We start from the raw sequence: 21,448 nt of genomic DNA, 5'->3' as shown, positions 1-21,448 counted from the left end.
TGCTGGGATTACAGGCTTGAGCCACCGGGCCCGGCCTATTTTACCATTTTTTTAAGGATCTGTTAAAACCTTATAGGCAAGACTTCAATCTATTGTCACTTCATCATTTGATGAAGGGGCATGGAGTGAATATTCACACTTACCTTAGATCTGGCCCTTTCCCTCCCTTTCCACTTGCCAACATCGCCCTGCTCCAAGTTCTCCCTGCCACCCACTTGAATTACTATCCTCATCTCTAAGCCAGCTCCCTAACACCAGCCTCTCTTTGCTGCAATCTGCATGATCGGATGAATCTTCTGAGAAGAGACCCTTTTATAAGGTTAACTCATTGCACTAAAATTTTATTGTCCCAAATTGGATCAAGCCCAAATCCTCATATTGGCATTAAGGTCCCTCTGTAATTTGTCCTTAGCTTACTTATCCAGTTTTGACAAAAAAATCTTCCCTTCCACTCGTGCCAGCCTTGTAAACTGACCACAGTCATGATGTGCCTATCACCTATTCGCACCTTCTGGTGTTTCCTTGTGTCATGCACTAAGGGTAGGCTTTTTCCTTTCCTCTTCTATGAATCCTATTTTAGGATAAGGTTCAAGTTCTTCTTGCTATAACGATTAATACTTTATATTTTATAGCAATATATCATTTCTGCTATGTGTTAACGTAAATATTTCCCTTTGCTTTTTTTTTGGGTTGGTCAGGCTGGTCTCAAATTTCTGACCTCGTGATCTGCCCCCCCTTGGCCTCCCAAAGTGCTGGGATTATAGGCTTGAGCCACTGCACCCAGCCTTTCCCTTTGCTTTTAATTCTCCCTACAGCACCCTTTTAACATTTAACATAGCATATCTTTCACAGCAGATCTTTTTTTTTTTTTTTTTTGAGATGGAGTCTTACTCTGTCACTCTGGAGTGCAGTCGTGTGATCTCTGCTCACTGCAACCTCTGCTTCCTAGGTTCAAGCAATTCTCCTGCCTCAGCCTCCCAAGTAGTTGGGATTACAGGCACCCACCACCATGCTCAGCTAATTTTTGTATTTACACTGAGACGGGGCTTCGCCATGTTGGTCAGGCTGGTCTTGAACTCCTGACAGGTGATCTGCCAGCCTCAGTTTCCCAAAGTGCTGGGATTTCAGGTGTGAGTCACCACACCCAGCCCATAGCAGATCTTTAAACATTTTGAACGGATAAACATCAGCTGCAAAACGTCTTATGACTTTAGAAAAAAATCTGGAGTCTTTATTATGAGCTACAAGGCTTTAAACGACATAGCTGTAGCCTTCCTTTCTGACCTCCTCTTTACCTCATTTCCTCTCCCTAGCTCCATGGGATTTTCCCAGGGCCTCTGCACTGGCTGTTTCTCCTTCCCCAGTTGTGGCTCACTCCCTAACCTCATCATGGCTTTGCCCAAATTTTACTTCCTCAGAGAGACCCTTCTTGGCCACCCTTGCTAAAGCAGTCATTACCTCTCAATCCCTGTCACTCCAGCCAAACTTCATTTTCTCATGGCAGTACTTACCATTATTGTCACAAAATATTTATTTGTTTATTGCGTCTTTCTTCCTCCTACATGTGAACTCTTGTAAGGAATGAGGACAGGGGCTTTGTCTGTCTTGTTTGTAACGTCTTGTTCATCCTACTTGGCGTGATGTAGGTGCCTAGTAAATATTTATTAAACAAATGGAGAAATTATTGAAAGTATGAATAACAAAACTGAATTAAGTTTGAGTTTGAAGTGTATCCACTTCACAGGTGCCCATTTGTGATTCAGGAGGGAAAGAGATTTGTGAAAGTAACATGGCCAGCAAAAGAAACAAGCCAAAGTAGAAGACATTCCTGTTATTCTCAGCTGTTAAACTTTCCCTGTCACTCATTGTCCTCTTTCTTTTGTGTCTTCCACTAGGAGGCTGGTTGTCTTACTTAATATACGTAAAAATGTAAATTGATACTTACTTTTTCTTCCCAGACTTTAACTCAGCCTGAGCACTCATCTTACTCCATACACATGGCTCCTATTGATTTATGTGTTAGCAAAGCCCAAATCCATCTTGAAAAGGGAGACATTTTCCAATATTGAGATTATTTACTATATATACAATATCCCATATACAATATTGATATACAATATTGAGATATTTCAAAGAATGTGATGTAAACCCAGATGGCATTAACAATACAAGGAATGTTTACAAGGACTCATATTGTAAATATATATTTACAATTACACAATATACATACATTTATACAATAGGAATATAAAGAAAGATTTGTATAATTGTAGCATTATTGGAATAAGTACCTTTTCTAAGTAACTACGTCAATTGACCAAACACCTTTATTGATATATTAATTCTTATATATTAGTTAAAATTCAATGTACCCACTACTTTATCTTCTCTATCAATGTTGTAACTTCCTATAGACAGATACAGCCTTTTTATGTCGTTAGATTCCTCAAAAAGAATCCAATGTGTATAATGATTTTTGCAATTTTATTAAAAGCTAACATCTAAATCATATGGCAGTATTGCAAAAAAAAAAAAAAAAAAGAGAGAGAGAGAGAAGAGAAAAGACTGTAAAGCGGTGATCAATGTGAAACCCAGTTCCTACACTCAAGTACATTTTGTTTTGATTGAAATTTGAAATGATTTGTTTCTAACAATAGGTGGCGCTTTACAGGTTTTTTTTTTTGGTTAAGTTAAATGCACTGGCTATATGAAATATGAAATGTATCTGTGCTATCAATTTTTAAAGTTAGTACAAGAGCATTGATTCATATATACATTGATAACTGATAGACACTGTATTGCTACTAAACTTGACATATTTATGAAGCATCAAAATTAACATTCTAAAAGATTACCAAAAGAGGCAGCAGTGAATATACCTTTGGAAAATATATAGAAGGATTATCTGTTTTTTACTTTTCTATTTTTCAACTTTTATACATATTACTCAATCACTTTTTAAAATATGCATTTCCTTTTTTACTCAATGATCACAAAGAGTTTACAAATTTTATAGAAGGAATTTTTAATATGTATAATGATCTTTATCTTAACTAGAAGTACAATGTTAATGATTGAAAATTTCAGATAAATGATAAGGTGAGCAGGGCTCAGCAGGTGTTGTAATCTAAAATTATTAGCAGACAGCTGCTCCAAAATCCCTCCCCCTCAAGCACACACATGCACACATACAGCAATACTATTATTTAAATTAGAGTTCTCAGGCTCAGAAAAACAAAAGCAAAACGGAATTGCCTCTAAACAGTTAAAAGGCAAATAAAATCATTTTTGGGGTGAAAGACCTAGAAAAAGAGGACCTTAAACATTTCCTCATCATACAGTATGTCTGAAGTAATTATAACTAATAATTTGTACAGAACTTTGAAGTTTACAAAGCCCTTGCATATAAATGAGTCATTCAGTAGCACTAGGATTTGGGAAGACTAAGTATTTTTATTAACTTCAGGTTATTGATGAGAAAGCAGGTTCAGGGCAATTAAGTGAAGGTTACCTAGCTAGAAGGTGGCAAAGTTGGAACTTCATGTCATCTGATCCTACCTCTGGTACTCTTTTCACAATACCATGCTATTTTCCTAGTTATAATATTGGACATAGGGGCATTATAATTAAATATGACATATAAGCTAAAGTTATAGACCATGATATACAAGGATAATATAGTCAGAACTCAGGTCTTCAATACATGTATCCTATCAATTATTATAGACCACTTGAAATGTTTATATAAATGGAGTTATTTGAACTGTGCCAAGAAAATTACAAATCAAGGGAAACGCTAAGTATAAACATATTTTTTAAAACCTCTTTTGAGAAGTTTTTTTTTTTTGAGCTGGAGTCTTACTCTGTCGCCCAGGTTGGAGTGCAGTGGTGCAGTCTCTGCTCACTGCAACCTCTGCCTTCCAGGTTCAAACAATTCTCCTGTCTCAGCCTCCTGAGCAGCTGGGATTACCGGTGCCCACCACCACACCTGGCTCATTTTTGTAATTTTAGTAGACACAGGGTTTTGCCAGGTTGGCCAGCCTGGTCTCATGCTCCTGACCTCAGGTGATTTGCCCACCACAGCCTCCCAAAGTGCTGGGATTACAAGTGTCAGCCACTGCATCCAGCCTTCTTTTTTCCATATTAGTCATTCTCTGTTCTTAAAGGGCATGGCTATTGTTGTTTTATCAAATAAATATTCTACTTTGTTCCCCTAAAATAAAGGATAAACTGTAGCCTTTGACATACGTTATTTCAATAGGAAATAAAGATTATAGTAAGCAAGTCATAAGAGATGCTTTTTTGTTTTATGTGTGTGTGTGTTAATGAAACATACTTTTATTTTCTTACGGTCCTGTCTTTGGGGGACAGTTTCAGATTTAAATTAACTTAGGTTCTTAACTGCTTGTCTCTGAAGATTAAGATAGCAGTAAGTGGTTGTGGGAATGAGAGATTGATAACTTCTGTTAACCAGAATCAAAGATGATACCAGGTGTTCATTATAAGGGCCATTCCACTTCTTGTTTCAAAATACAAATCAGCGGAAGAGATGGCTAATCTTGTTTTCTCAAGTAAATAAAGAACAAGTCAAGGCTTAGAGGGGAACATCTGACATCACTGGAAGAGGAAAGAAGACAGGATTTATTTTGCAATTAGCTAGATAAGAATTAGGACTGTTTTGTACTAGGGCAAAAATGTTTCCTTATACAATCTTACCATGTGGGTTTAATTAGTAAAATCTTTGATATATAGTAGGGATGCAGTTTTTCTGAACTCTTGTCACTTTTATTCTCTCCAAAGGAATAGGGCACTTAAGAAATAAAGGGCACCAATGCAGAACACTTCCATGTACATTTTTTTTTCTTTTCTGACCGCTTGCAGATAAATAGAATTACCTGTGACAAAGTACACAGATGATTAAATTACAGAGCTGACAAAAACTACAAATCATTCAGTGTAACTTACTCAATACATTGCTTGATTTGCCCATTTCCAGAAACCAATACGGAACATTCATATTTCAAATAGGGCAGAAGGATGAGAATTACACTTATGAAAATGAAGAGAATGTTTATGGAAAATTTACAGAATAGGTTGGTCTATTTCTGTCAACTACAAAAGATTGTTTACAAAAGGAAACTGAAAATGAAATGGCCTATCCTTGCCAGCTTTTCTTGGGAAGTATAGTAATATTGTGACTATTGCCCTAAAAGGAAAGTACAGAGAACTTAGTTTCCATTACCGGTCTTCATTGATTTATTAGATGGTTATAGGCTAACTCATCAATGTCTGTGATTACTTTGTGTGTTTGTGTCTCAACAAGATAAAAGATTGTAATACATTTATTTATCATGACTTCACAGAAACATTAGGAGAATTAATAAGGTATTATTTTTCAAAAGCTTGGAACACATGATTATGCTATTTTTATTTTGGCAAATAAAGTAGATACATGAATAAGTTAAGCCTCCTATAACTGCATTAATTTTTTTTTTTTTGAGATGGAGTCCAGCTATGTTGCCCAGGCTGGAATGCAGGGGTGTGATCTCCGCTCACTGCAGCCTCTGCCTCCCGGGTTCAAGCGATTCACTTGCCTCAGCCTCCTGAGTAGCTGGGATTACAGGCACACACCACCATGCCTGGCTCATTTTTTTGTACTTTTAGTAGAGACCAGGTTTTGCCATGTTGGCCAGGCTGGTCTCCTGACCTCAGGTAATCTGCTAGCCTTGGCCTCCCAACATTCTGGGATTACAGGCTTGAGCCATAGCTGAAATTTTCTTTTAACCACTAAAAGTTGAGACAAGTTACTGGATTTTTTTTCATTTCACTTTATTCTTTTTCAAAAATCAAATTAACACAAGAGATGGATAATCTTGTTTTTACATGAAAATTAAGAACAAGTCAGGGCTCACTTTCCATTCCTTATTTAGACATATCTTAATGAACTAAAAATTATTATAAGATTATTTTTTATTTTTGCATTATTTTTCCTTTTTGGAAAAATATCATACTCCAGTTATCCATTTTTAGTCAAGTTACAATGTAATTAAACTTACTAAGTAAAAAACAGTGTATACTTTAAGCTAAAAATTTAGAATTTCTACACTCTTATAGTTGTAGGCAATCAGGAGAAGAAGGTTTCATTCAATGTCTTTTAGATTTAAGGTGACAAGGCTATACTTACATTTATTTGTAATGTAATATTTAGAGAAAAATATATTAATGCATTTTAGTGCTAAATGATGTGAAGGGTCATTGATCAACTCTCTATAGCATATTTAATTTCTTAATACAACATGACCCAGATAATGGTGTTTTAGATAAAAATCTCATGGATTTTATTTATTATTATAATTTTTAAATACTTAATCTCATGAAACTTATTGTAATACATCTCTAGTTAAAATAGATTAGAGTGTATTTGCAACAGAAATCTTTCAAATATATTTTGTAGGATTTATGAAGGTAGAATGTTCAGTGCTCCCTCTCCTGGTTTTATCATATTGGTGAACTGACCTCTCAGCCCACAATTGTGGTAGTAGCTAAGAAGTCAGTTTTGAAGAACCAAGTAAGATACTCTGATATGACATTCTGTGTTTGATTTGTCTATTCCAAATACAGTCACAAGAAACATATCCATCACTGGTAAAATTTCATTACATCCCAAAATCTAATGAGATCTAGTTAAAAAAAGAACATACAATACAATCAATTTTATGCTTTTAAATAGCCTATTTTAATACCATTCATAATATTAAGAGTGAATATGTAGCTTTATGTGAATATCAAGCTTTTTGGCTTCTTATTCTATGCAATTTTCTAGTGATGCTTTTTTATTGTTATTGATGTCCTTAACAATGCCCTGTGTTCTTTAGTGGAATTCCAAACACAACTTTAATTTTTGAATGTGCTCAGACATTTGAAAATCCCGTGTGTATGTGGAAGTGTGTGTGTGTGTGTAATGTATGTATATATTTACAAGTTTCAACAGAAGTGCTTGCTATTGTAAATAAGGAGACTAAAAATGCTTTGAACTAAAAATTTCGATACTCATGTTCAAGTATGACTTAGATTCTGGAGTTTTGTTTTTGTTGCTTTGTTTTGCCAGACTTTAAGCTACTCCTGATACACAGTACCCGAAAAAATATTTCCTTTCCACTAACTATAAGTTTGGTTTTTAGGTGGCTTTTAAAAGTTTCTATGGAACCTTAAATTCCACATATAGTTATTCTCATTGCAGTATGAAAGGCACAATTTTGATAGCAAATGTCTAAAATCCCGTAGTTTGTAAGAAAGCAAGTTTCCTACTTAGTGTTTTTTTCCCAGTCACATCAGATATTACTAAGAATTATAAAACTTCTTGATAAATGTTTTCTATTATAATTGACTTTTAGCTAATTAAAAATATACAGGTTGGTATTTTTGCAAAATTATACAACTATATTACATAATGGAAAGAATTTGGTTTCTTCTCCATGTGCTTGATTTGTGGGAAATCATATAACAAGCCAGGTATAGCAATTATTTTTTTAAAAACCCAAAACAGAAAATGTCCCCATTATTACATATCCTCATATTACATTTGCAGCAAGACATGCCACCTTTTGAACTTTAGATTTCACATATTCTGAACTGTGTTGTATATAGGAACTGTAATATTATATAATCATCTTTTTGTGTCAATGTACATTTTCCCTCTAGTTGTTCAGAAGTGATGGCTTGGCATACAACTTTTTTCTTCTTTTATTCCTAACAATTCTTTTCTAATTCAACTTAAAGAGTTCAAAAATCCTTTTAATTGAGATCGACAATTAAAGATTGCTAACTAAATCCGAATGTATTCCTCTATGACAAACTGCATTTGCAGAATTTGTAGAGGCACTCCCGAAGTTTTAAGAGGATGTTTATTACACGAGTCTGAAGGGCAACGTTTCCAAGTTGATACACATAAACGAAAGAGGAAACGAATTTAAGGAAATCCTGTTCCAGGTTTTCGGGCAGCCCGAGAGATTGACACATGATATCACCGGAGGCGTGTCCCGGAGTGGAGGTGGAGGTGGAGGCAAGGAGCTGAAATTCTGCGGAGCCGGAGTGAGATCGCTCTGTAAAGCACGCAGTGGTTTGCAGAGTGATAGCAGCAGGCAGAGTTCCCTACCCTGGATAAGGAACAACTACAGTCGCTGTAAATGTGCCTGAAAAGCAATTTCCAATCTTTGCATTAGGTAAGTACCGTTTCCTTCCGTAGACATTTTAGGAAAGATAAGGTGAGAAATGTTGACTTCTGCAAGGAACTGAACATTGCTTTGAACTCGCGTTCGAGCTAAGATTATTCATTGCATTTCAGAACACCGGTTGCATTCCCATGCTAAAAGTAATGCTCTTAAAGTAAATGCTACCGCTAATAGAAAAAGGATCCCTTTCACCTTCCTTTCCTTAACCGAACAGTAGCAAGTTGAAAGTCTGAAACGATCGAATGTGTGAAACACAGGGCCGTTAATGCCTTTATACGAAGAGGGGCTGGCACTTGGTGTGTGGACCAAATGCGTGTTTGTTTAGGCATTGTTGGTGACCTAATCCCGAAAGAAGCATTGGTTTAAAACCTGAATTTCCCGTCTCTGTGTATTGATTGCTAACGCGCAGAGGCGTTGCTTGAACGTTGTTTGAACTTCTAGGCATTCCAGGGGGCAAAAGCACCTCGGCAAAAACGTGCAGGACTGCATGTTACTTTGGTTCGCGGCTGACACGCCGACTGTGCGCCGGCCTGTCAATCACTGGGAGCAGCAACAGGGAGCACATGGCAACGGGCTGCGGGCGAGCTGGCCAGCGGCCCGCCCCGCGTCCTAGCCCTTCGAAGAAAGGGACATTCACGAGCTTCTATGTCTAATCCTCTGTCGCAGGCATTTCGGACGTGGAACTGCAGGCTCGGAGGACTGGGTGTGAGCGCTGCCCCGGAGAGGCTGACCTGCCAGGACCGGAGTTTCCGGGGACGCTGTGCCCCCACTTGCCCTACGTGTGAGATCGGCAAAGCGCCTGGGCCTGAGCGGGGAACGGGACGACGCCCGCCTGTCTCCGAGAAGGATCCCCAAACCTCGCTCCCTTAACCCCTCCCCCCTAAAAACACGGGTAAAAAGATTCCCCTCCCCCTACCCGGCCGCGGCGGCCTCTGCCTGGCAGGCGCGTGCTCCAGGGTCTCGCGCGGGGCTTGCGCGGCTCCGTGACCCGCCCGTCGACTACGGTTCGAGCCCTGACCCGGACGCCGCGGAGTCTCGAACGCCCGTGACGTGGATTTTTCGTTCGTCAGGAAGCCGCCATCCCTTCCTTCGTTCCCTGAGAGGAGCGACCAGAACCGGAGACGTACTCTGAGCACACCGTGCCGTCAGCTAGCCCGTCACGCACTCGACTCTCCGCCACTCCCCTGCTCGTTTTTCTGAGACTCGAAGAGCCTTCCCGAAAGGATTTGTAAAAACTGGTTCTTAGAAAGGGACTGCGGAAGACCTCGTGAGGTGGATGTTACTGAGCCGCCCGGCGAGCGCCAGCCTTGAGAGGTCCGGCCGGGGCCGCGCGGAGCCGCGGGAGAACTGCCCTCCGCAGCCGGAAGGGGGCCGCGAGGAGCGCTCCTGCCCGGTGGCGGCAGGGGCGGGGGAGGCCGCGGGCCGAGGCGCAGCAGCTCCGGCGATGCCGCCTCGCCCTCCCCGCCTCGGTTGATGCGGCGCGTGTACGCCGCCGCGCGCACCGGGACCTGGGCCGGGTCGCACGGCTTGGCCCCCAGCCACCGCTTCGGCCTAGGTGAGTGTGCGGCGGCCGCGCTCGGCCCGCGGGGCGGGAGGCGCGCAGGCGGGGCTTGCTCGGCGCGGCAGGTGCGGACTCGGCTGCGCGGCTGCCCTGGCCCGGACTCCGGGAGGGGAGGGGACAGGAGGAAAGAGGAGGGACGACCCTGCGCGGCGCGGCCCCACCCGCCCCCCCCCCCCACCCCGGGAGCCGAGGCTTCTGGAGCGCTCGAGGTTGGGTGGCTGGGTGGGGGACGGTCCGCGGCGGCGGAGTGTAGCGAGACAGGGTCTCCCCGAACCCCGGTTACCCTGAGCGGCGGCACGGTGGCCTGGATTGTCCTCTCCGAGAGCCCTTCACCCCCGAGAGGGATTCCAGGCGGCTCTTGGGGTGTCCCCGGGGGCCCTCTGTGTTGAAGTGTGCTTCAGGCATGGGACTGGCAAAGGCTGTGTGTGTGTGTGTGTGTGTGTGTGTGTGTGTGTAGGGAAGCTATTCCCCGGAATTCACCGGTCACCCCTCGATAGATTAGCCTGTCCCAAAGCCAGCCGCAACTTTCTTCTTCTTTTGAGCTCAGTGTAAAGGCGAGGGAGAGGGCACTGCCACTTTAAAAATGGGGAAGTCGACCGGGAGCGGTGTCTCACGCCTGTAATCCCATCATTTTGGGAGGCCGAGGCGGATCACCTGAGGTCAGGAGTTCGAGACCAGCCTGGTCAACTTGACTAAACCCCGTCTCTACCAAAAATATAAAAATTAGCCGGGCGTGGTGCGCGCGCCTGTATTCCCAGCTACTCGGCAGACTGAGGCAGGAGAATCGCTTGAACTCGGGAGGCAGAGGGTGTAGTGTGCCGAGATCGCGCCACTGCACTCCAGCCTGGGAGACAAAGTGAGACTACGTCTAAAAAAAAAAAAAAAAAAAAAAGTGGGGAAGTCCGCCCTCCTGAGTTTGTGCTAATCTCAGCCTCCTCCCCTCCTCTTGCCGGAGAGAGGGAGAGAGAACTTGTTTTCATTCATAACTTTTTCCCTTTCCTTCCTCTCCGTCAACTATTTATTCAGTGCGGATTGCAGAGGGCGCAGCTCCACCGTCGTAGCTTACAATGTGGCCATCCCTGCGCTGGGTTCTTTCTCCCTGGCCCTAGGTGAACCCGGCTTTTCCTTTAAAGTATAGACACATCCTTGCTTAGGATGATCCAGACCGTGGGCTTGCTTTGGGCGCCCGCGTGGACGCTGAAGGCTCTAAATGATTTGTCAGCAAACCTTGGTGGGCCACGCAAAAAGTGTGTTGGAAATCCACGGTGATCATTAGGATGTGATGGGATTGTTCGAAAAGGTACTCTACTTACATTCGCGTTTTCTTGGGGAAGGCAGTGTGCAGAGCGCGTGTGAGCGTGTCGGGGGTTGGTCCAAGACTGTCACTGCTTGAAAATGGGCTTTTCTTCAGCTCGGAGGTGGCGGATTTTCTTTGCTTTTAATTTTTTTGTCTGGCGGCTTCATTTCCCAGCAGTATGAAGTTCGTTACAACTATCATTGGAAATGCAAATTAAAGTTGTGCCTGGCGTTTTGGGTTACACTATTCAAATCCTCTACCGTTTTGCGTTTCGTGTGGAATCTGGCTTAGTACTTTTAGGTACCTTTTGCTTTCAAAGCACTGAGTTAAGAAGTTCTTGAAGAGGAGGAATAATTGTGCTAGAGTCAGGGTTCGGTGTTAAGGACTCAGAGACGAAATCCCCGCAGGTTATTAGAGTGTTACTGCTCATGCACAGAGAAGGTAGAATAAACTAGAGAAACTTGGAGAGTTGAGTTGTGAAAACAAGCGGAACTCCAAGAAGTTAACATATAAGGCATAGTTTAGAGACGTTGGTTTAGGAAATACAGAAAATGGACTTCTTTCTGTGTTATTCCTTAAACCATGTTTTTTTTTGTCTCAGGGTGGTAATGGAGAATGGATATCTTTTCATTCTTGAATTGGGTGGACTCTGTAGACTTTAGTAGGAATTTGTGTGAAAAATACTCTAGTTCACCACTGAAAGCAGAAACTTTTTTTATCTTTGGTAGTTTGCGAAGAACACATTACAAATTAGAAATGATTTACTATTAGTATGGAAATACAACTGCTTATTTTTATCTGGATAGTAGTGTGCTGATTTTATTACAAGAAGCACATTGATTCAGAGTTGGCAGTGCTTTTGAAAATCAAGGTCTGTCATGTAAATAGATTTTTAAATGAGAGGAAATACAGATAATTAAAACAGCCAGGATTTCCCTACACTGCGTTAAAGGCCTCACACTTATTTGTGCATAAAAGTTATCTTGTTTTGTGAGTGAGCCCTTAAGCTTAAAAAAAAATCCTCTCAGGATTTCAAATGTGAATACTGTTATAACATTCACAGGACTATACATTGAGTCTTGTGTGTGTGTTTGTAGCTACAAAACACCAAGAATCGTTGTAGACCCGATACATTTATTTTTTGCATGTCATATAAGGTAGCTTTAAAATTCTGATTTATATAGAAAATTACCTCTTATTTTGAGATTTCATTTTATTTTAGAGTCTTAATTTTTTTTCATCATTAATCTAATGCTTGTGACAGCACACAGCAAAAAGGCCGTAGCACCAAAGCCATTCTCAATTTCTTAAAAGATAGATATTTTCCTTTATGGAAACCACCTATGAAGTGATAACTGAGCTTTCTTTAGATGAGAGTTACTCTACTGCTTATACTCAGTATTCCCTGTGAAGGCATGCTCCATTTTAATTACTAGATTCATAAACAGGAAGGCATTACTTCCTCTTGATTCTGCTTCTTAAAAGTTGGAAAACCTTGTAATGTTTATGGCATGAGGTCTCTTGCTTAAAGTCTTCCTCTATGATGTGCTCCCCAGCCTCTCCTGGAATTGGACTCTGGCCAGGACCCCAGCATCATGTAATCCACTGATGAAGAAGGTCATTACTAGGCAGTTTAGGCAATTTGTGACTTGACAGGATTCCCCCCACCCCCACCCCAAAAAATGCTTTCTGTCATTTATTTTCACTGTTTTTTTTTTCATCTTTGGTTTTCTTTTAGGATTTCAGATGCAAGCCAGGTTTCCACTGATTGCCAGAACTCGAGATCACTACACATGGATCCCCAAAATCAACATGGCAGTGGCAGTTCATTAGTTGTGATCCAGCAGCCTCCTTTGGATAGCCGTCAGAGATTAGACTATGAGAGAGAGATTCAGCCTGCTGCTATTTTGTCCTTAGACCAGATCAAGGCCATAAGAGGCAGCAATGAATATACAGAAGGGCCTTCAGTGGTGAAAAGACCTGCTCCTCGGATAGCACCAAGACAAGAAAAGCATGAAAGGACTCATGAAATCATACCAATTAATGTGAATAATAACTACGAGCAAAGACACACAAGCCACCTGGGACATGCAGTACTCCCAAATAATGCCAGGGGCCCCATTTTGAGCAGATCAACCAGCACTGGAAGTGCAGCCAGCTCTGGGAGCAACAGCAGTGCATCTTCTGAACAGGGACTATTAGGAAGGTCACCACCAACAAGACCAGTCCCTGGTCATAGGTCTGAAAGGGCAATCCGGACCCAGCCCAAGCAGCTGATTGTGGATGACTTGAAGGGTTCCTTGAAAGAGGACCTGACACAGCACAAGTTCATTTGTGAACAGTGTGGGAAGTGCAAGTGTGGAGAATGCACGGCTCCCAGGACCCTGCCATCCTGTCTGGCCTGTAACCGGCAGTGCCTTTGCTCTGCTGAGAGCATGGTGGAATATGGAACCTGCATGTGCTTAGTCAAGGGCATCTTCTATCACTGCTCCAATGACGACGAAGGGGATTCCTATTCGGATAATCCTTGCTCCTGTTCACAGTCACACTGCTGCTCTAGATACCTGTGTATGGGAGCCATATCTCTATTTTTACCTTGCTTACTCTGTTATCCTCCTGCTAAAGGATGCCTGAAGCTGTGCAGGGGGTGTTATGACTGGATCCATCGCCCAGGGTGCCGATGTAAGAACTCCAACACTGTCTATTGTAAGCTGGAGAGCTGCCCCTCCCGGGGTCAGGGTAAACCATCATGATTTTTGGAGGTGGGTTGTACCTCCTGAACTTCTAGCTTTCAAGTTGTGGCTGTTAAAAAAAAAAATCCTATTAGATACTGGTTTTCTTTTCTTTAGAATTTTTCCCTGTTTCCCACCTTCTCTTCCCCTGTTCCCAAGGTCTGACTCATGGATTTTTCTCTTCCCTCATGGATGATCTTCAATAAGAGTGAACTGGGAAGCTGCACCTGGCTTCCACTTAGGACCAGAGCCTCTGCCATCCACTTGAGAGGGTATTGAGAGCCAGTGGGCTTCTGTGTAGTCTTTTTCTTCTGCAAGCAACTTTCTAAAGTTGTATACATGAACATATACACCCACACCCAGACTACAGTGACTTAGAGCTGTGGTGATTAGGGTACCTTGGGAGCAGGGAAATTGGTTTTTTAAAAAGCAACCATTTAATTGCTTAAATAAGCTATGTATTAAATCTGTCTCCAGTTAGGGCTCTCTTTTAGCTTTGGCCCCCTAAGTAGCATGGGGGATATATTTTTTGCCATAACATAAAAATTTTCCTTTAACCACTGCCCTGTCTGTCCTTCTTGTATTTCAAGGTTCTTTCCCCTCAGTTTTGGCGTTATCTTACTCTGGAGATGCCAACTGTATTTTTTCTTTCTTTCTATGTAATTTTAGATTCTCTTGACAATGTAAATCTTCACATTGGAGATATATTGGTTGTACCTTGCCCATCTTCACTCTTCCTTCTACACCCCATGCTTCTCAGCAATTTTTTGTTGTCATTGAGGGCACTTGGATAACTCAAGTTGGTATTTATAGCTGATCAGTCTATAGGTGTCACAGAACTCTGCTGCCTAAAGTGATCCTGGCTCCTTAACGGTCCTTTTGGCCCCCTGGTTAGTTAATAGCTGAGTAATTCTAATCTCTTCTGTGTTTTCATTGCCTTAACCACAAATTGTGGTGCTTTTTGTATATTTTATGTATAAATCACAAAGTTGAATTCTGACTATTTTTAAGACAAAAGTCTGTTAAACTTTTTTATTGTAAAGAATATTTATTATGCGAATCTATTATTTTATGATATTTATTGCAAAGACTGTTGAAATGTACTCATGTCTGAATATAACAAAATATCAATACTTAACGGAGAATAAGGTGACACGAAGAAAGTACATATGCTAACTATAATGCAGAAAATATATTAATTAATGAAACTGTCTCTTGATTTCTTCATTTATTAACCTGTACTATTATGATGATTTTTGCTTATTTGCTTTGGCTTTTTCTTCTTACACACACCCATTTTACTTCTTTCCCTATAGATATTTAATCTAGACACAGGTGAGCCCAAATTATGAGCTAGATATTAGGTTGGTGCAAAAGTAACTGTTTTTGCCATTAAAAATGGCCAAAAACTGCAATTACTTTTGCACCAACCTAATATTTCCTGGAAAGTGCTTTAATCAAAATTCTGTGATCCAAATTATCTTTTAACAAATGCTCAAGTGAGTTATTTTATACAGTAACTTTTTTTGTAATATTATGTCACTCCCTACTTTGTTTTGTAAGCATGAGGTTTTGGGTATATCATAGTTTCTTGAAATGGGGCATATCTACAGTAAAAATTTTTTTCAATGTTTATCTTAACTTTCAAGGTAATAAAAAGTTTTATCAGCTAGACTTATGAACTTAGTTCTGTAGATATGCTAGGCATCTCTGGTACTGTCACTTTAATAAGGCATTCTAGAAGTTACCAAGGGAATAATTCACAGTATCAGAGAAATTTCAAGAACATTTCTATCCCTGCCTTTTCATTTGTTTTATAAGTCTAATGTGACCTGTCCAAATTACACCTCATCATGTCCTGTGCAATAAGAAATCTGAGGGCCTAAAATTTTATGTAGAAAAAAATAAATAATTTAAATCTTATTTTTTATTCTGGTGAAACCACTACATATCTAGAATCTTTGGATGTGATAAATATTTGGTTATTTGAGTCCTCAGTGCACCATTTTTTAATTTGATAAAATTTTATGCATGTGAGTCCTCAGTCTCACTAACTCCCTATGACTAAGTTATACGTCAGTCATTATCTCCATTTGAAAATAATTATTTGCATTGAGAATAAGATGTTGACATAATCTGAATCCAGGTTATCAAAGCTCTTATCCAGCTTTTTGTTTTGGTCATTATTCATGGATGGTTTGGCTGTTAGTTTAAGAGTACGTATTTGTTCTTTGTAAATAGGCTTTGACTTTGTTTTATATAGACAAGGTATAATTGGTAGAAACTTGTTTTAGTGCTTTTCCATCAAGTCGCTAAACCTATTAGTTGGCAATGTGATATTTGATCCATCAAATATTTCCTTTATGCTCTGAAAGCAGGAGGATTTTTAAAAGTGAATAGTTGTGTTTTGGAGGCTACTTCATAATCTGTAGCACTTAAAAATATGAGATGAGGAAAACTCTCATACTCAAGTTATGTGATGTTATCACTGGTCCTTTCATATTTATAGAGTATTTCATTGAGATGTGGCTTCTTAATGAAGTGTATAAACAGAGACTTCTTCAAAATACTGTGTGGGTTTTTTTCTGGTATTATTCAGACCCTTAGTATAATTAGTTGGAGTAAGAGATGTCTTTAGCTGTAATAACCAGACTAAGAAGCAGTAGCTTTTACTGAAAGAAATTTATAACTTTTATGAGAATGAAGTGTGCTGTGAAGTTTTAACTTCTGGCTATATATATACAGAATACATGAAAAATATTAAGATGGTGGTCTGCTGCTTCGAGGGCTGTATAAACTCAAGCATAATGGCAAGTCCATGCAGCGATCAGTTAGAGGTTCAGATTTCTAGCAGAGACTTGTCAGGTGGCAAAGCATGAACACTTTGATTCGAAATTTCCTCCTTTGTGATAGTTTAAACCTAGGAAGAGGCAATATGAGTGTTTCTTCATAAGAGCTTACGGGTCCTAACCCAATACTGATCCTCATTTTAAAGTGCTAAGGCTTTGAAAGCGTCAGCTGAAATTTCTTACAATGCTGCTGCCACTTATTTAATGCTGCTGAATGAAAAACAACATGCCAAATAGATGGGTTAACCTTTTTATTCCGCACATTTGTCCCTCTTGCCCAACTAGTACAGCTTGACAGAATGGAGGTTTTTGTTACGTGGTTCCTTTCCAGTATATTTTCTGACTGCCAATTTTTTCATTTCAAAGAAGCCTTATTTAGATGGTTTAATAGTGAATAAACCAATATAGGATTTTTGTAATTGAGTAGTTTCCTATTTACAGAGTTTATAAAATGTAACCTAGCAGAAAAATGAAATGTGAAAAAGTAGACTTTTGTATGTAAAGGCCTAAAGTGAATCTGTAAGTATAGGATTATAATTATATGGTTTCCAAAATTCAAACCACAGAATATTTCAATTATTACTAAGAAATAAAAATTAAAGCTAAAAAACAGTGGTCTTTAAAGTGAAAAGAAATAAGTTAAAAACTATGTTTTTAACCCTAAAACTCATAATGGAACCAGACTCAGGTGATTAACTTACAGAGGATTTAAGTTTTAAAATTATCTTTTTCCTAAATCTTTTCTTTTTTTAATGAAGTGATGTACTTCATAGCAGATTTTATATATATACATATATATCTCATATAAAAATCCCTTTTTGAAATATATTGAAATATTAAAGCAAACTGAAAAAGTGTGTAAAAGCAGTTCTACTCCTAAACTCCCCCTATACATTTTCTTTTTTATTGCAAGAGCATTGGTGATTTTAAATATGTTGAAAACCAAACTTTAAGCCCTTCTATTAGCCAGTTGATGGTTGGAGGGTTGTTTTTTCCATTATTTCACTGATTAGCTATAACCAAAATAGCCATGTGTATACTTACCTGGCAGCTATTGATCCTTATAATAGTCTCTCGATTATTACCAAGTCATTTTGCTATTAATGAACACCTCCTAGGGGCATTACTCTGTATACAGTAGAATTCTAGAACTAAAAATATATCTCAAGAGTTTATCTTAATGTTAATCATATATGAAAAGATATAGATAATCTTGTTTAAAACTTAAAAATTCAGAAGTGTGTGTCATCCTCAGACCTATATTAGAAGAATCTCTGGGGGTGGGGAGTATTCTTAATTTTCAAAAAACTTTTTGAATGATTTTATCAGGCAACTTTGAAACTATGTAGTTCACTGTCTTCATTTTGAGGATGTACAAACAAAGACATGGCTTGAGAAGATAAACTGTTCATGTTCTAGCTAGGGTAGAGCCCGAACTGGTTCATCTGACTGACACAGGATTTTCTTCATTTCTCATTTGTTTACTGGCATGATCAAGACTCACTGCAGCCTCAACCTCCCTGGGCTCAAGCAATCCTCCTCTGCCTCAGCATGTGAAGTAACTGGGACCACTAGCAAACGCCACCATGGCCAGCATTTTTTTTTTTTTTTTTTTTTGTCGGTTGTCTCCTTATGTTGCCCAGGCTGCGCTGAAGCTGTCCTGCTTAGCCTCCCAAAGTGCTGGGATTACGCCTGGCCTCTTCATTTCTCAGCAGCCAACTCAATCAGTGCCTTTCTGCTGCAATTAGCCCTTACTATTTCATCCTCTTTACCAGAAAACCTTTCCTTCATAATTAATATATTTTACCATAATTTAGGAAATGAAATGTTTTTTCTGCATATATTGTTTATGCTTAGCTATCAGGAATAAGTAGTAAATGACTTCATTGCCATGATTATTTTTCATGTTAATATAAAAATTAGCAGTTTGAAAGTGGAGCTTGTGTTTCTTCTGGCTGGGTTTATATGGTAATAACAGAAGAAATTAATCAGTTTGTAAAAGGAACAATAACTTAGCATCTAGATTTAAGAACCTGTGTGATGGTACTACTTACCATTTTTCTGGCTGCAATAGGATTACAGTGCATTATTAAAGAGATGGATGTCTTGCAGATAGAAACAGTAGATATGGCAATAATTCTATTGCAGAAACTATCAGAGAACCTAGAACTTTTTTGAACTGGATTATTTAGGTACAGTATACTAGAAGCATCATCACCAATGATGCTTTATTTAGTCCAGGAAGCTACTTAGTCTATAAACAATAATAATCAAAATTATAATTTGATAAAATCAGAATTGTAGTTTTTGTGATAAAATAATCATAGAATCATAATTTCCTTCCTAGTAGAGTGAAACGTAAAGGTCTTCTAATCCAGTCTTTTTATTTTGGAGATGAGAAGTACAGGTTCAGAGAGAGGCTGCTTAGCTAAAGTCATGATCTGTTTGTGAAAATGAAGTAAATTTTATTAAACACTGCTTGCTGGGCCAGTTTTGGTGGCTCATGCTGGTAATCCCTGCACTTTGGGAGGCCGAGGTAGGTGGATCAAGAGGTCAGGAGCTCGAGACCAGCCTGACCAACATGGTGCAACCCTGTTCCTACTAAAAATACAAAAATTAGCCTAGCATGATGGAATACCAGCTACTTAGGAGGCTGAGGCAAGAGAATCTTTTGAACCCGGGAGGTGGAGGTTGCTGTGAGCAGAGATGGCACCACAGCACTCCAGCCTGGGCAACAGAACAAGGCTCTGTCTCAAAAATAAAATAAAAATATAAAAATTACTAGCTGGACGCGGGGGCTCACGCCTGTAATCCCAGCAGTTTGGAGGCTGAGGCGGGCGGATCACGAGGTTAGGGGTTCGAGACCAGCCTGACCAAAATGGTGAAACTCAACATGTACTTGAAAATACAAAAAAAAAAAAAAAAATGAGCCAGGTGTGGTGGTGCACACCTATAATCCCAGCTAGTTGGGAGGCTGAGGCAGAACTGCTTGAACCCGGGAGGTGAAGGTTGCATGAGCTGAGAGCGTGCCATTGTACTCCAACCTGGGTGAGAGAGTGAGACTCCGTCTCAAAAAAAAAAATTAAAAAAAATTAGGCCGGGCACGGTGGCTCAAGCCTGTAATCCTAGCACTTTGGGAGGCCGAGGCGGGTGGATCACGAGGTCAACAGATCGAGACCATCCTGGTCAACATGGTGAAACCCCGTCTCTACTAAAAATACAAAAAATTAGCTGGGCATAGTGGTACATGCCTGTAGTCCCAGCTACTCGGGAGGCTGAGGCAGGAGAATTGCCTGAACCCAGGAGGAGGAGGTTGCGGTGAGCCGAGATCGCGCCATTGCACTCCAGCCTGGGTAACGAGCGAAACTACGTCTCAAAAAAAAAAAAAAAAATTAAAAATTGCCTGCTGCATTTGTACGTGTGGTAAATGGCTGGAAGGAAAGAGAGGTTAATTAAGGGGAGTGGAAGTTAAACAAAGTTTCAGATTGTGTTATAAAATTGAACACATTTGTTAAAGTAGAATGGATTAATGATAGTCCATGACACAGAAATGAATGCCATGAGAAGGGAGCCAGAAAAAGCTAGCTAAGCAAACAAGGTGCAAGTTTGAGAAAACTCAGTTCCAGTTTGGCTAGCAGTGATTCTCAGCCTTAGCTGCACATTGAAAGCAGCTGAGAGTAAGACACCACCATCAGCAATGAACAAAGCCTGTGCCTAGACCCCTCCCAAAGCTGGTTAAATTAGAATCTGTGAGAGTGGGCCTTGGCTTTTCTTTGTTTTAAAAGCACCCCAGATGATTCTGCAGCTACTCAAAGCCTCTGAGTTAGATCATAGGTATGTATTGGGGAATTGCCGGAGATTAAAATAGCAGAGATTAACATAGGAAGGACAATTTAGAAAAAGAAAGCCATAGGTATTATGCTTCTGATGCAGCTTGCAGATTAGTAGGAAAGGAAAGGGGGTGGGGTGTGAATGAGAGACGTATTGTCCATGGGGAATCTATAGGACTTTGTGGTTATTTATATGTGGCTTTGAGTTGGAGGCAAGAAGTGATAACTGAGGTTTTGGATGTAGGCAAGTGGGAAAATGATAGTTCTGTTAAAAGAAATGAGTGGGATTTGTTTGGGGCATGTGGGTTGGGAAATGTTATGAGTTCTGTTGGGATAAACAGATAGTCGTGAAAAAAAGTCTAGAGTTTAGGATAGGTTAGTGATGGCCCATCATCCACATGCAGGTGATAGGAGGTCCACAGCATAGACCTCAAAGGAAAACAATGGAATTAAAAGCAGGCTAGGGACAAACCTTGACACCTGCATTTAGGGAGCAGAGAGAGGATATAGAGCCAGTCAGTAAGAGAGTTGGTCGAAGAAGCATAGGCACCAAGAGGTTGGTATGTTGTTGAGATGGAGTCTCGCTCCAGGCTGGAGTGCAGTGGCACCATCTCAGCTCACTGCAACCACCGCCTCCCGGGTTCAAGTGATTCTCCTGCCTCAGCCTCCTGAGTAGCTGGGACTACAGGAACACACCACCATGCCCAGCTAACTTTTGAATTTTTAGTAGAGATGGGCTTTCACAATGTTGGCCACGATGGTCTCGTTCTCCTGACCTCAGGTGATCCGCCCGCCTCGGCCTCCCAAAGTGCTGGGATTACAGGCGTGAGCCACCGTGCTTGGTGAGGTTGGTATATTATAGAATCTAAAGGAGAATACTTCTAAGGTGGAAATTAGTAATCAAATGTCGAAAGCTGCAGAGACTCCCAACTAAATTTAGTGAGTGGT

The 21,448-nt window shown here is 40.3% G+C and overlaps 2 protein-coding genes across 3 annotated transcripts in view; both read left to right on the top strand.

The window, feature by feature from the left end:
* Positions 1–8,204, top strand: part of AFG2A (AAA ATPase AFG2A) — a 406,233-nt gene extending 398,029 nt beyond the window's left edge. The window contains exon 17 of the transcript XR_013532907.1: positions 7,990–8,204. The gene's annotated coding sequence lies outside the window, so the exon portion shown is untranslated. The remainder of the gene's footprint in view (positions 1–7,989) is intronic.
* Positions 8,081–15,029, top strand: SPRY1 (sprouty RTK signaling antagonist 1). Of its 2 annotated transcripts, XM_035292985.3 has the most exons (3): positions 8,081–8,222; positions 8,898–9,786; positions 12,828–15,029. In XM_035292985.3, exon 3 carries the CDS (start codon positions 12,883–12,885, stop codon positions 13,840–13,842), a length of 960 nt encoding a protein of 319 aa, XP_035148876.1. In that variant the 5' UTR covers positions 8,081–8,222; positions 8,898–9,786; positions 12,828–12,882; the 3' UTR covers positions 13,843–15,029. The 2 variants fall into 2 exon arrangements, with proteins under 2 accessions (XP_035148876.1, XP_035148877.1); XM_035292986.3 differs by lacking the exons at positions 8,081–8,222; positions 8,898–9,786 and adding an exon at positions 10,013–11,092.
* Positions 15,030–21,448: the final 6,419 nt, after the last annotated feature.

This window comes from Callithrix jacchus, chromosome 3, assembly GCF_049354715.1.
Source record: "Callithrix jacchus isolate 240 chromosome 3, calJac240_pri, whole genome shotgun sequence".
NCBI classification, from domain to species: Eukaryota; Metazoa; Chordata; class Mammalia; order Primates; family Cebidae; genus Callithrix; species Callithrix jacchus.
Note: the sequence above shows the minus strand (reverse complement) of the source record. Positions and strands in the feature narration are given on the sequence as shown.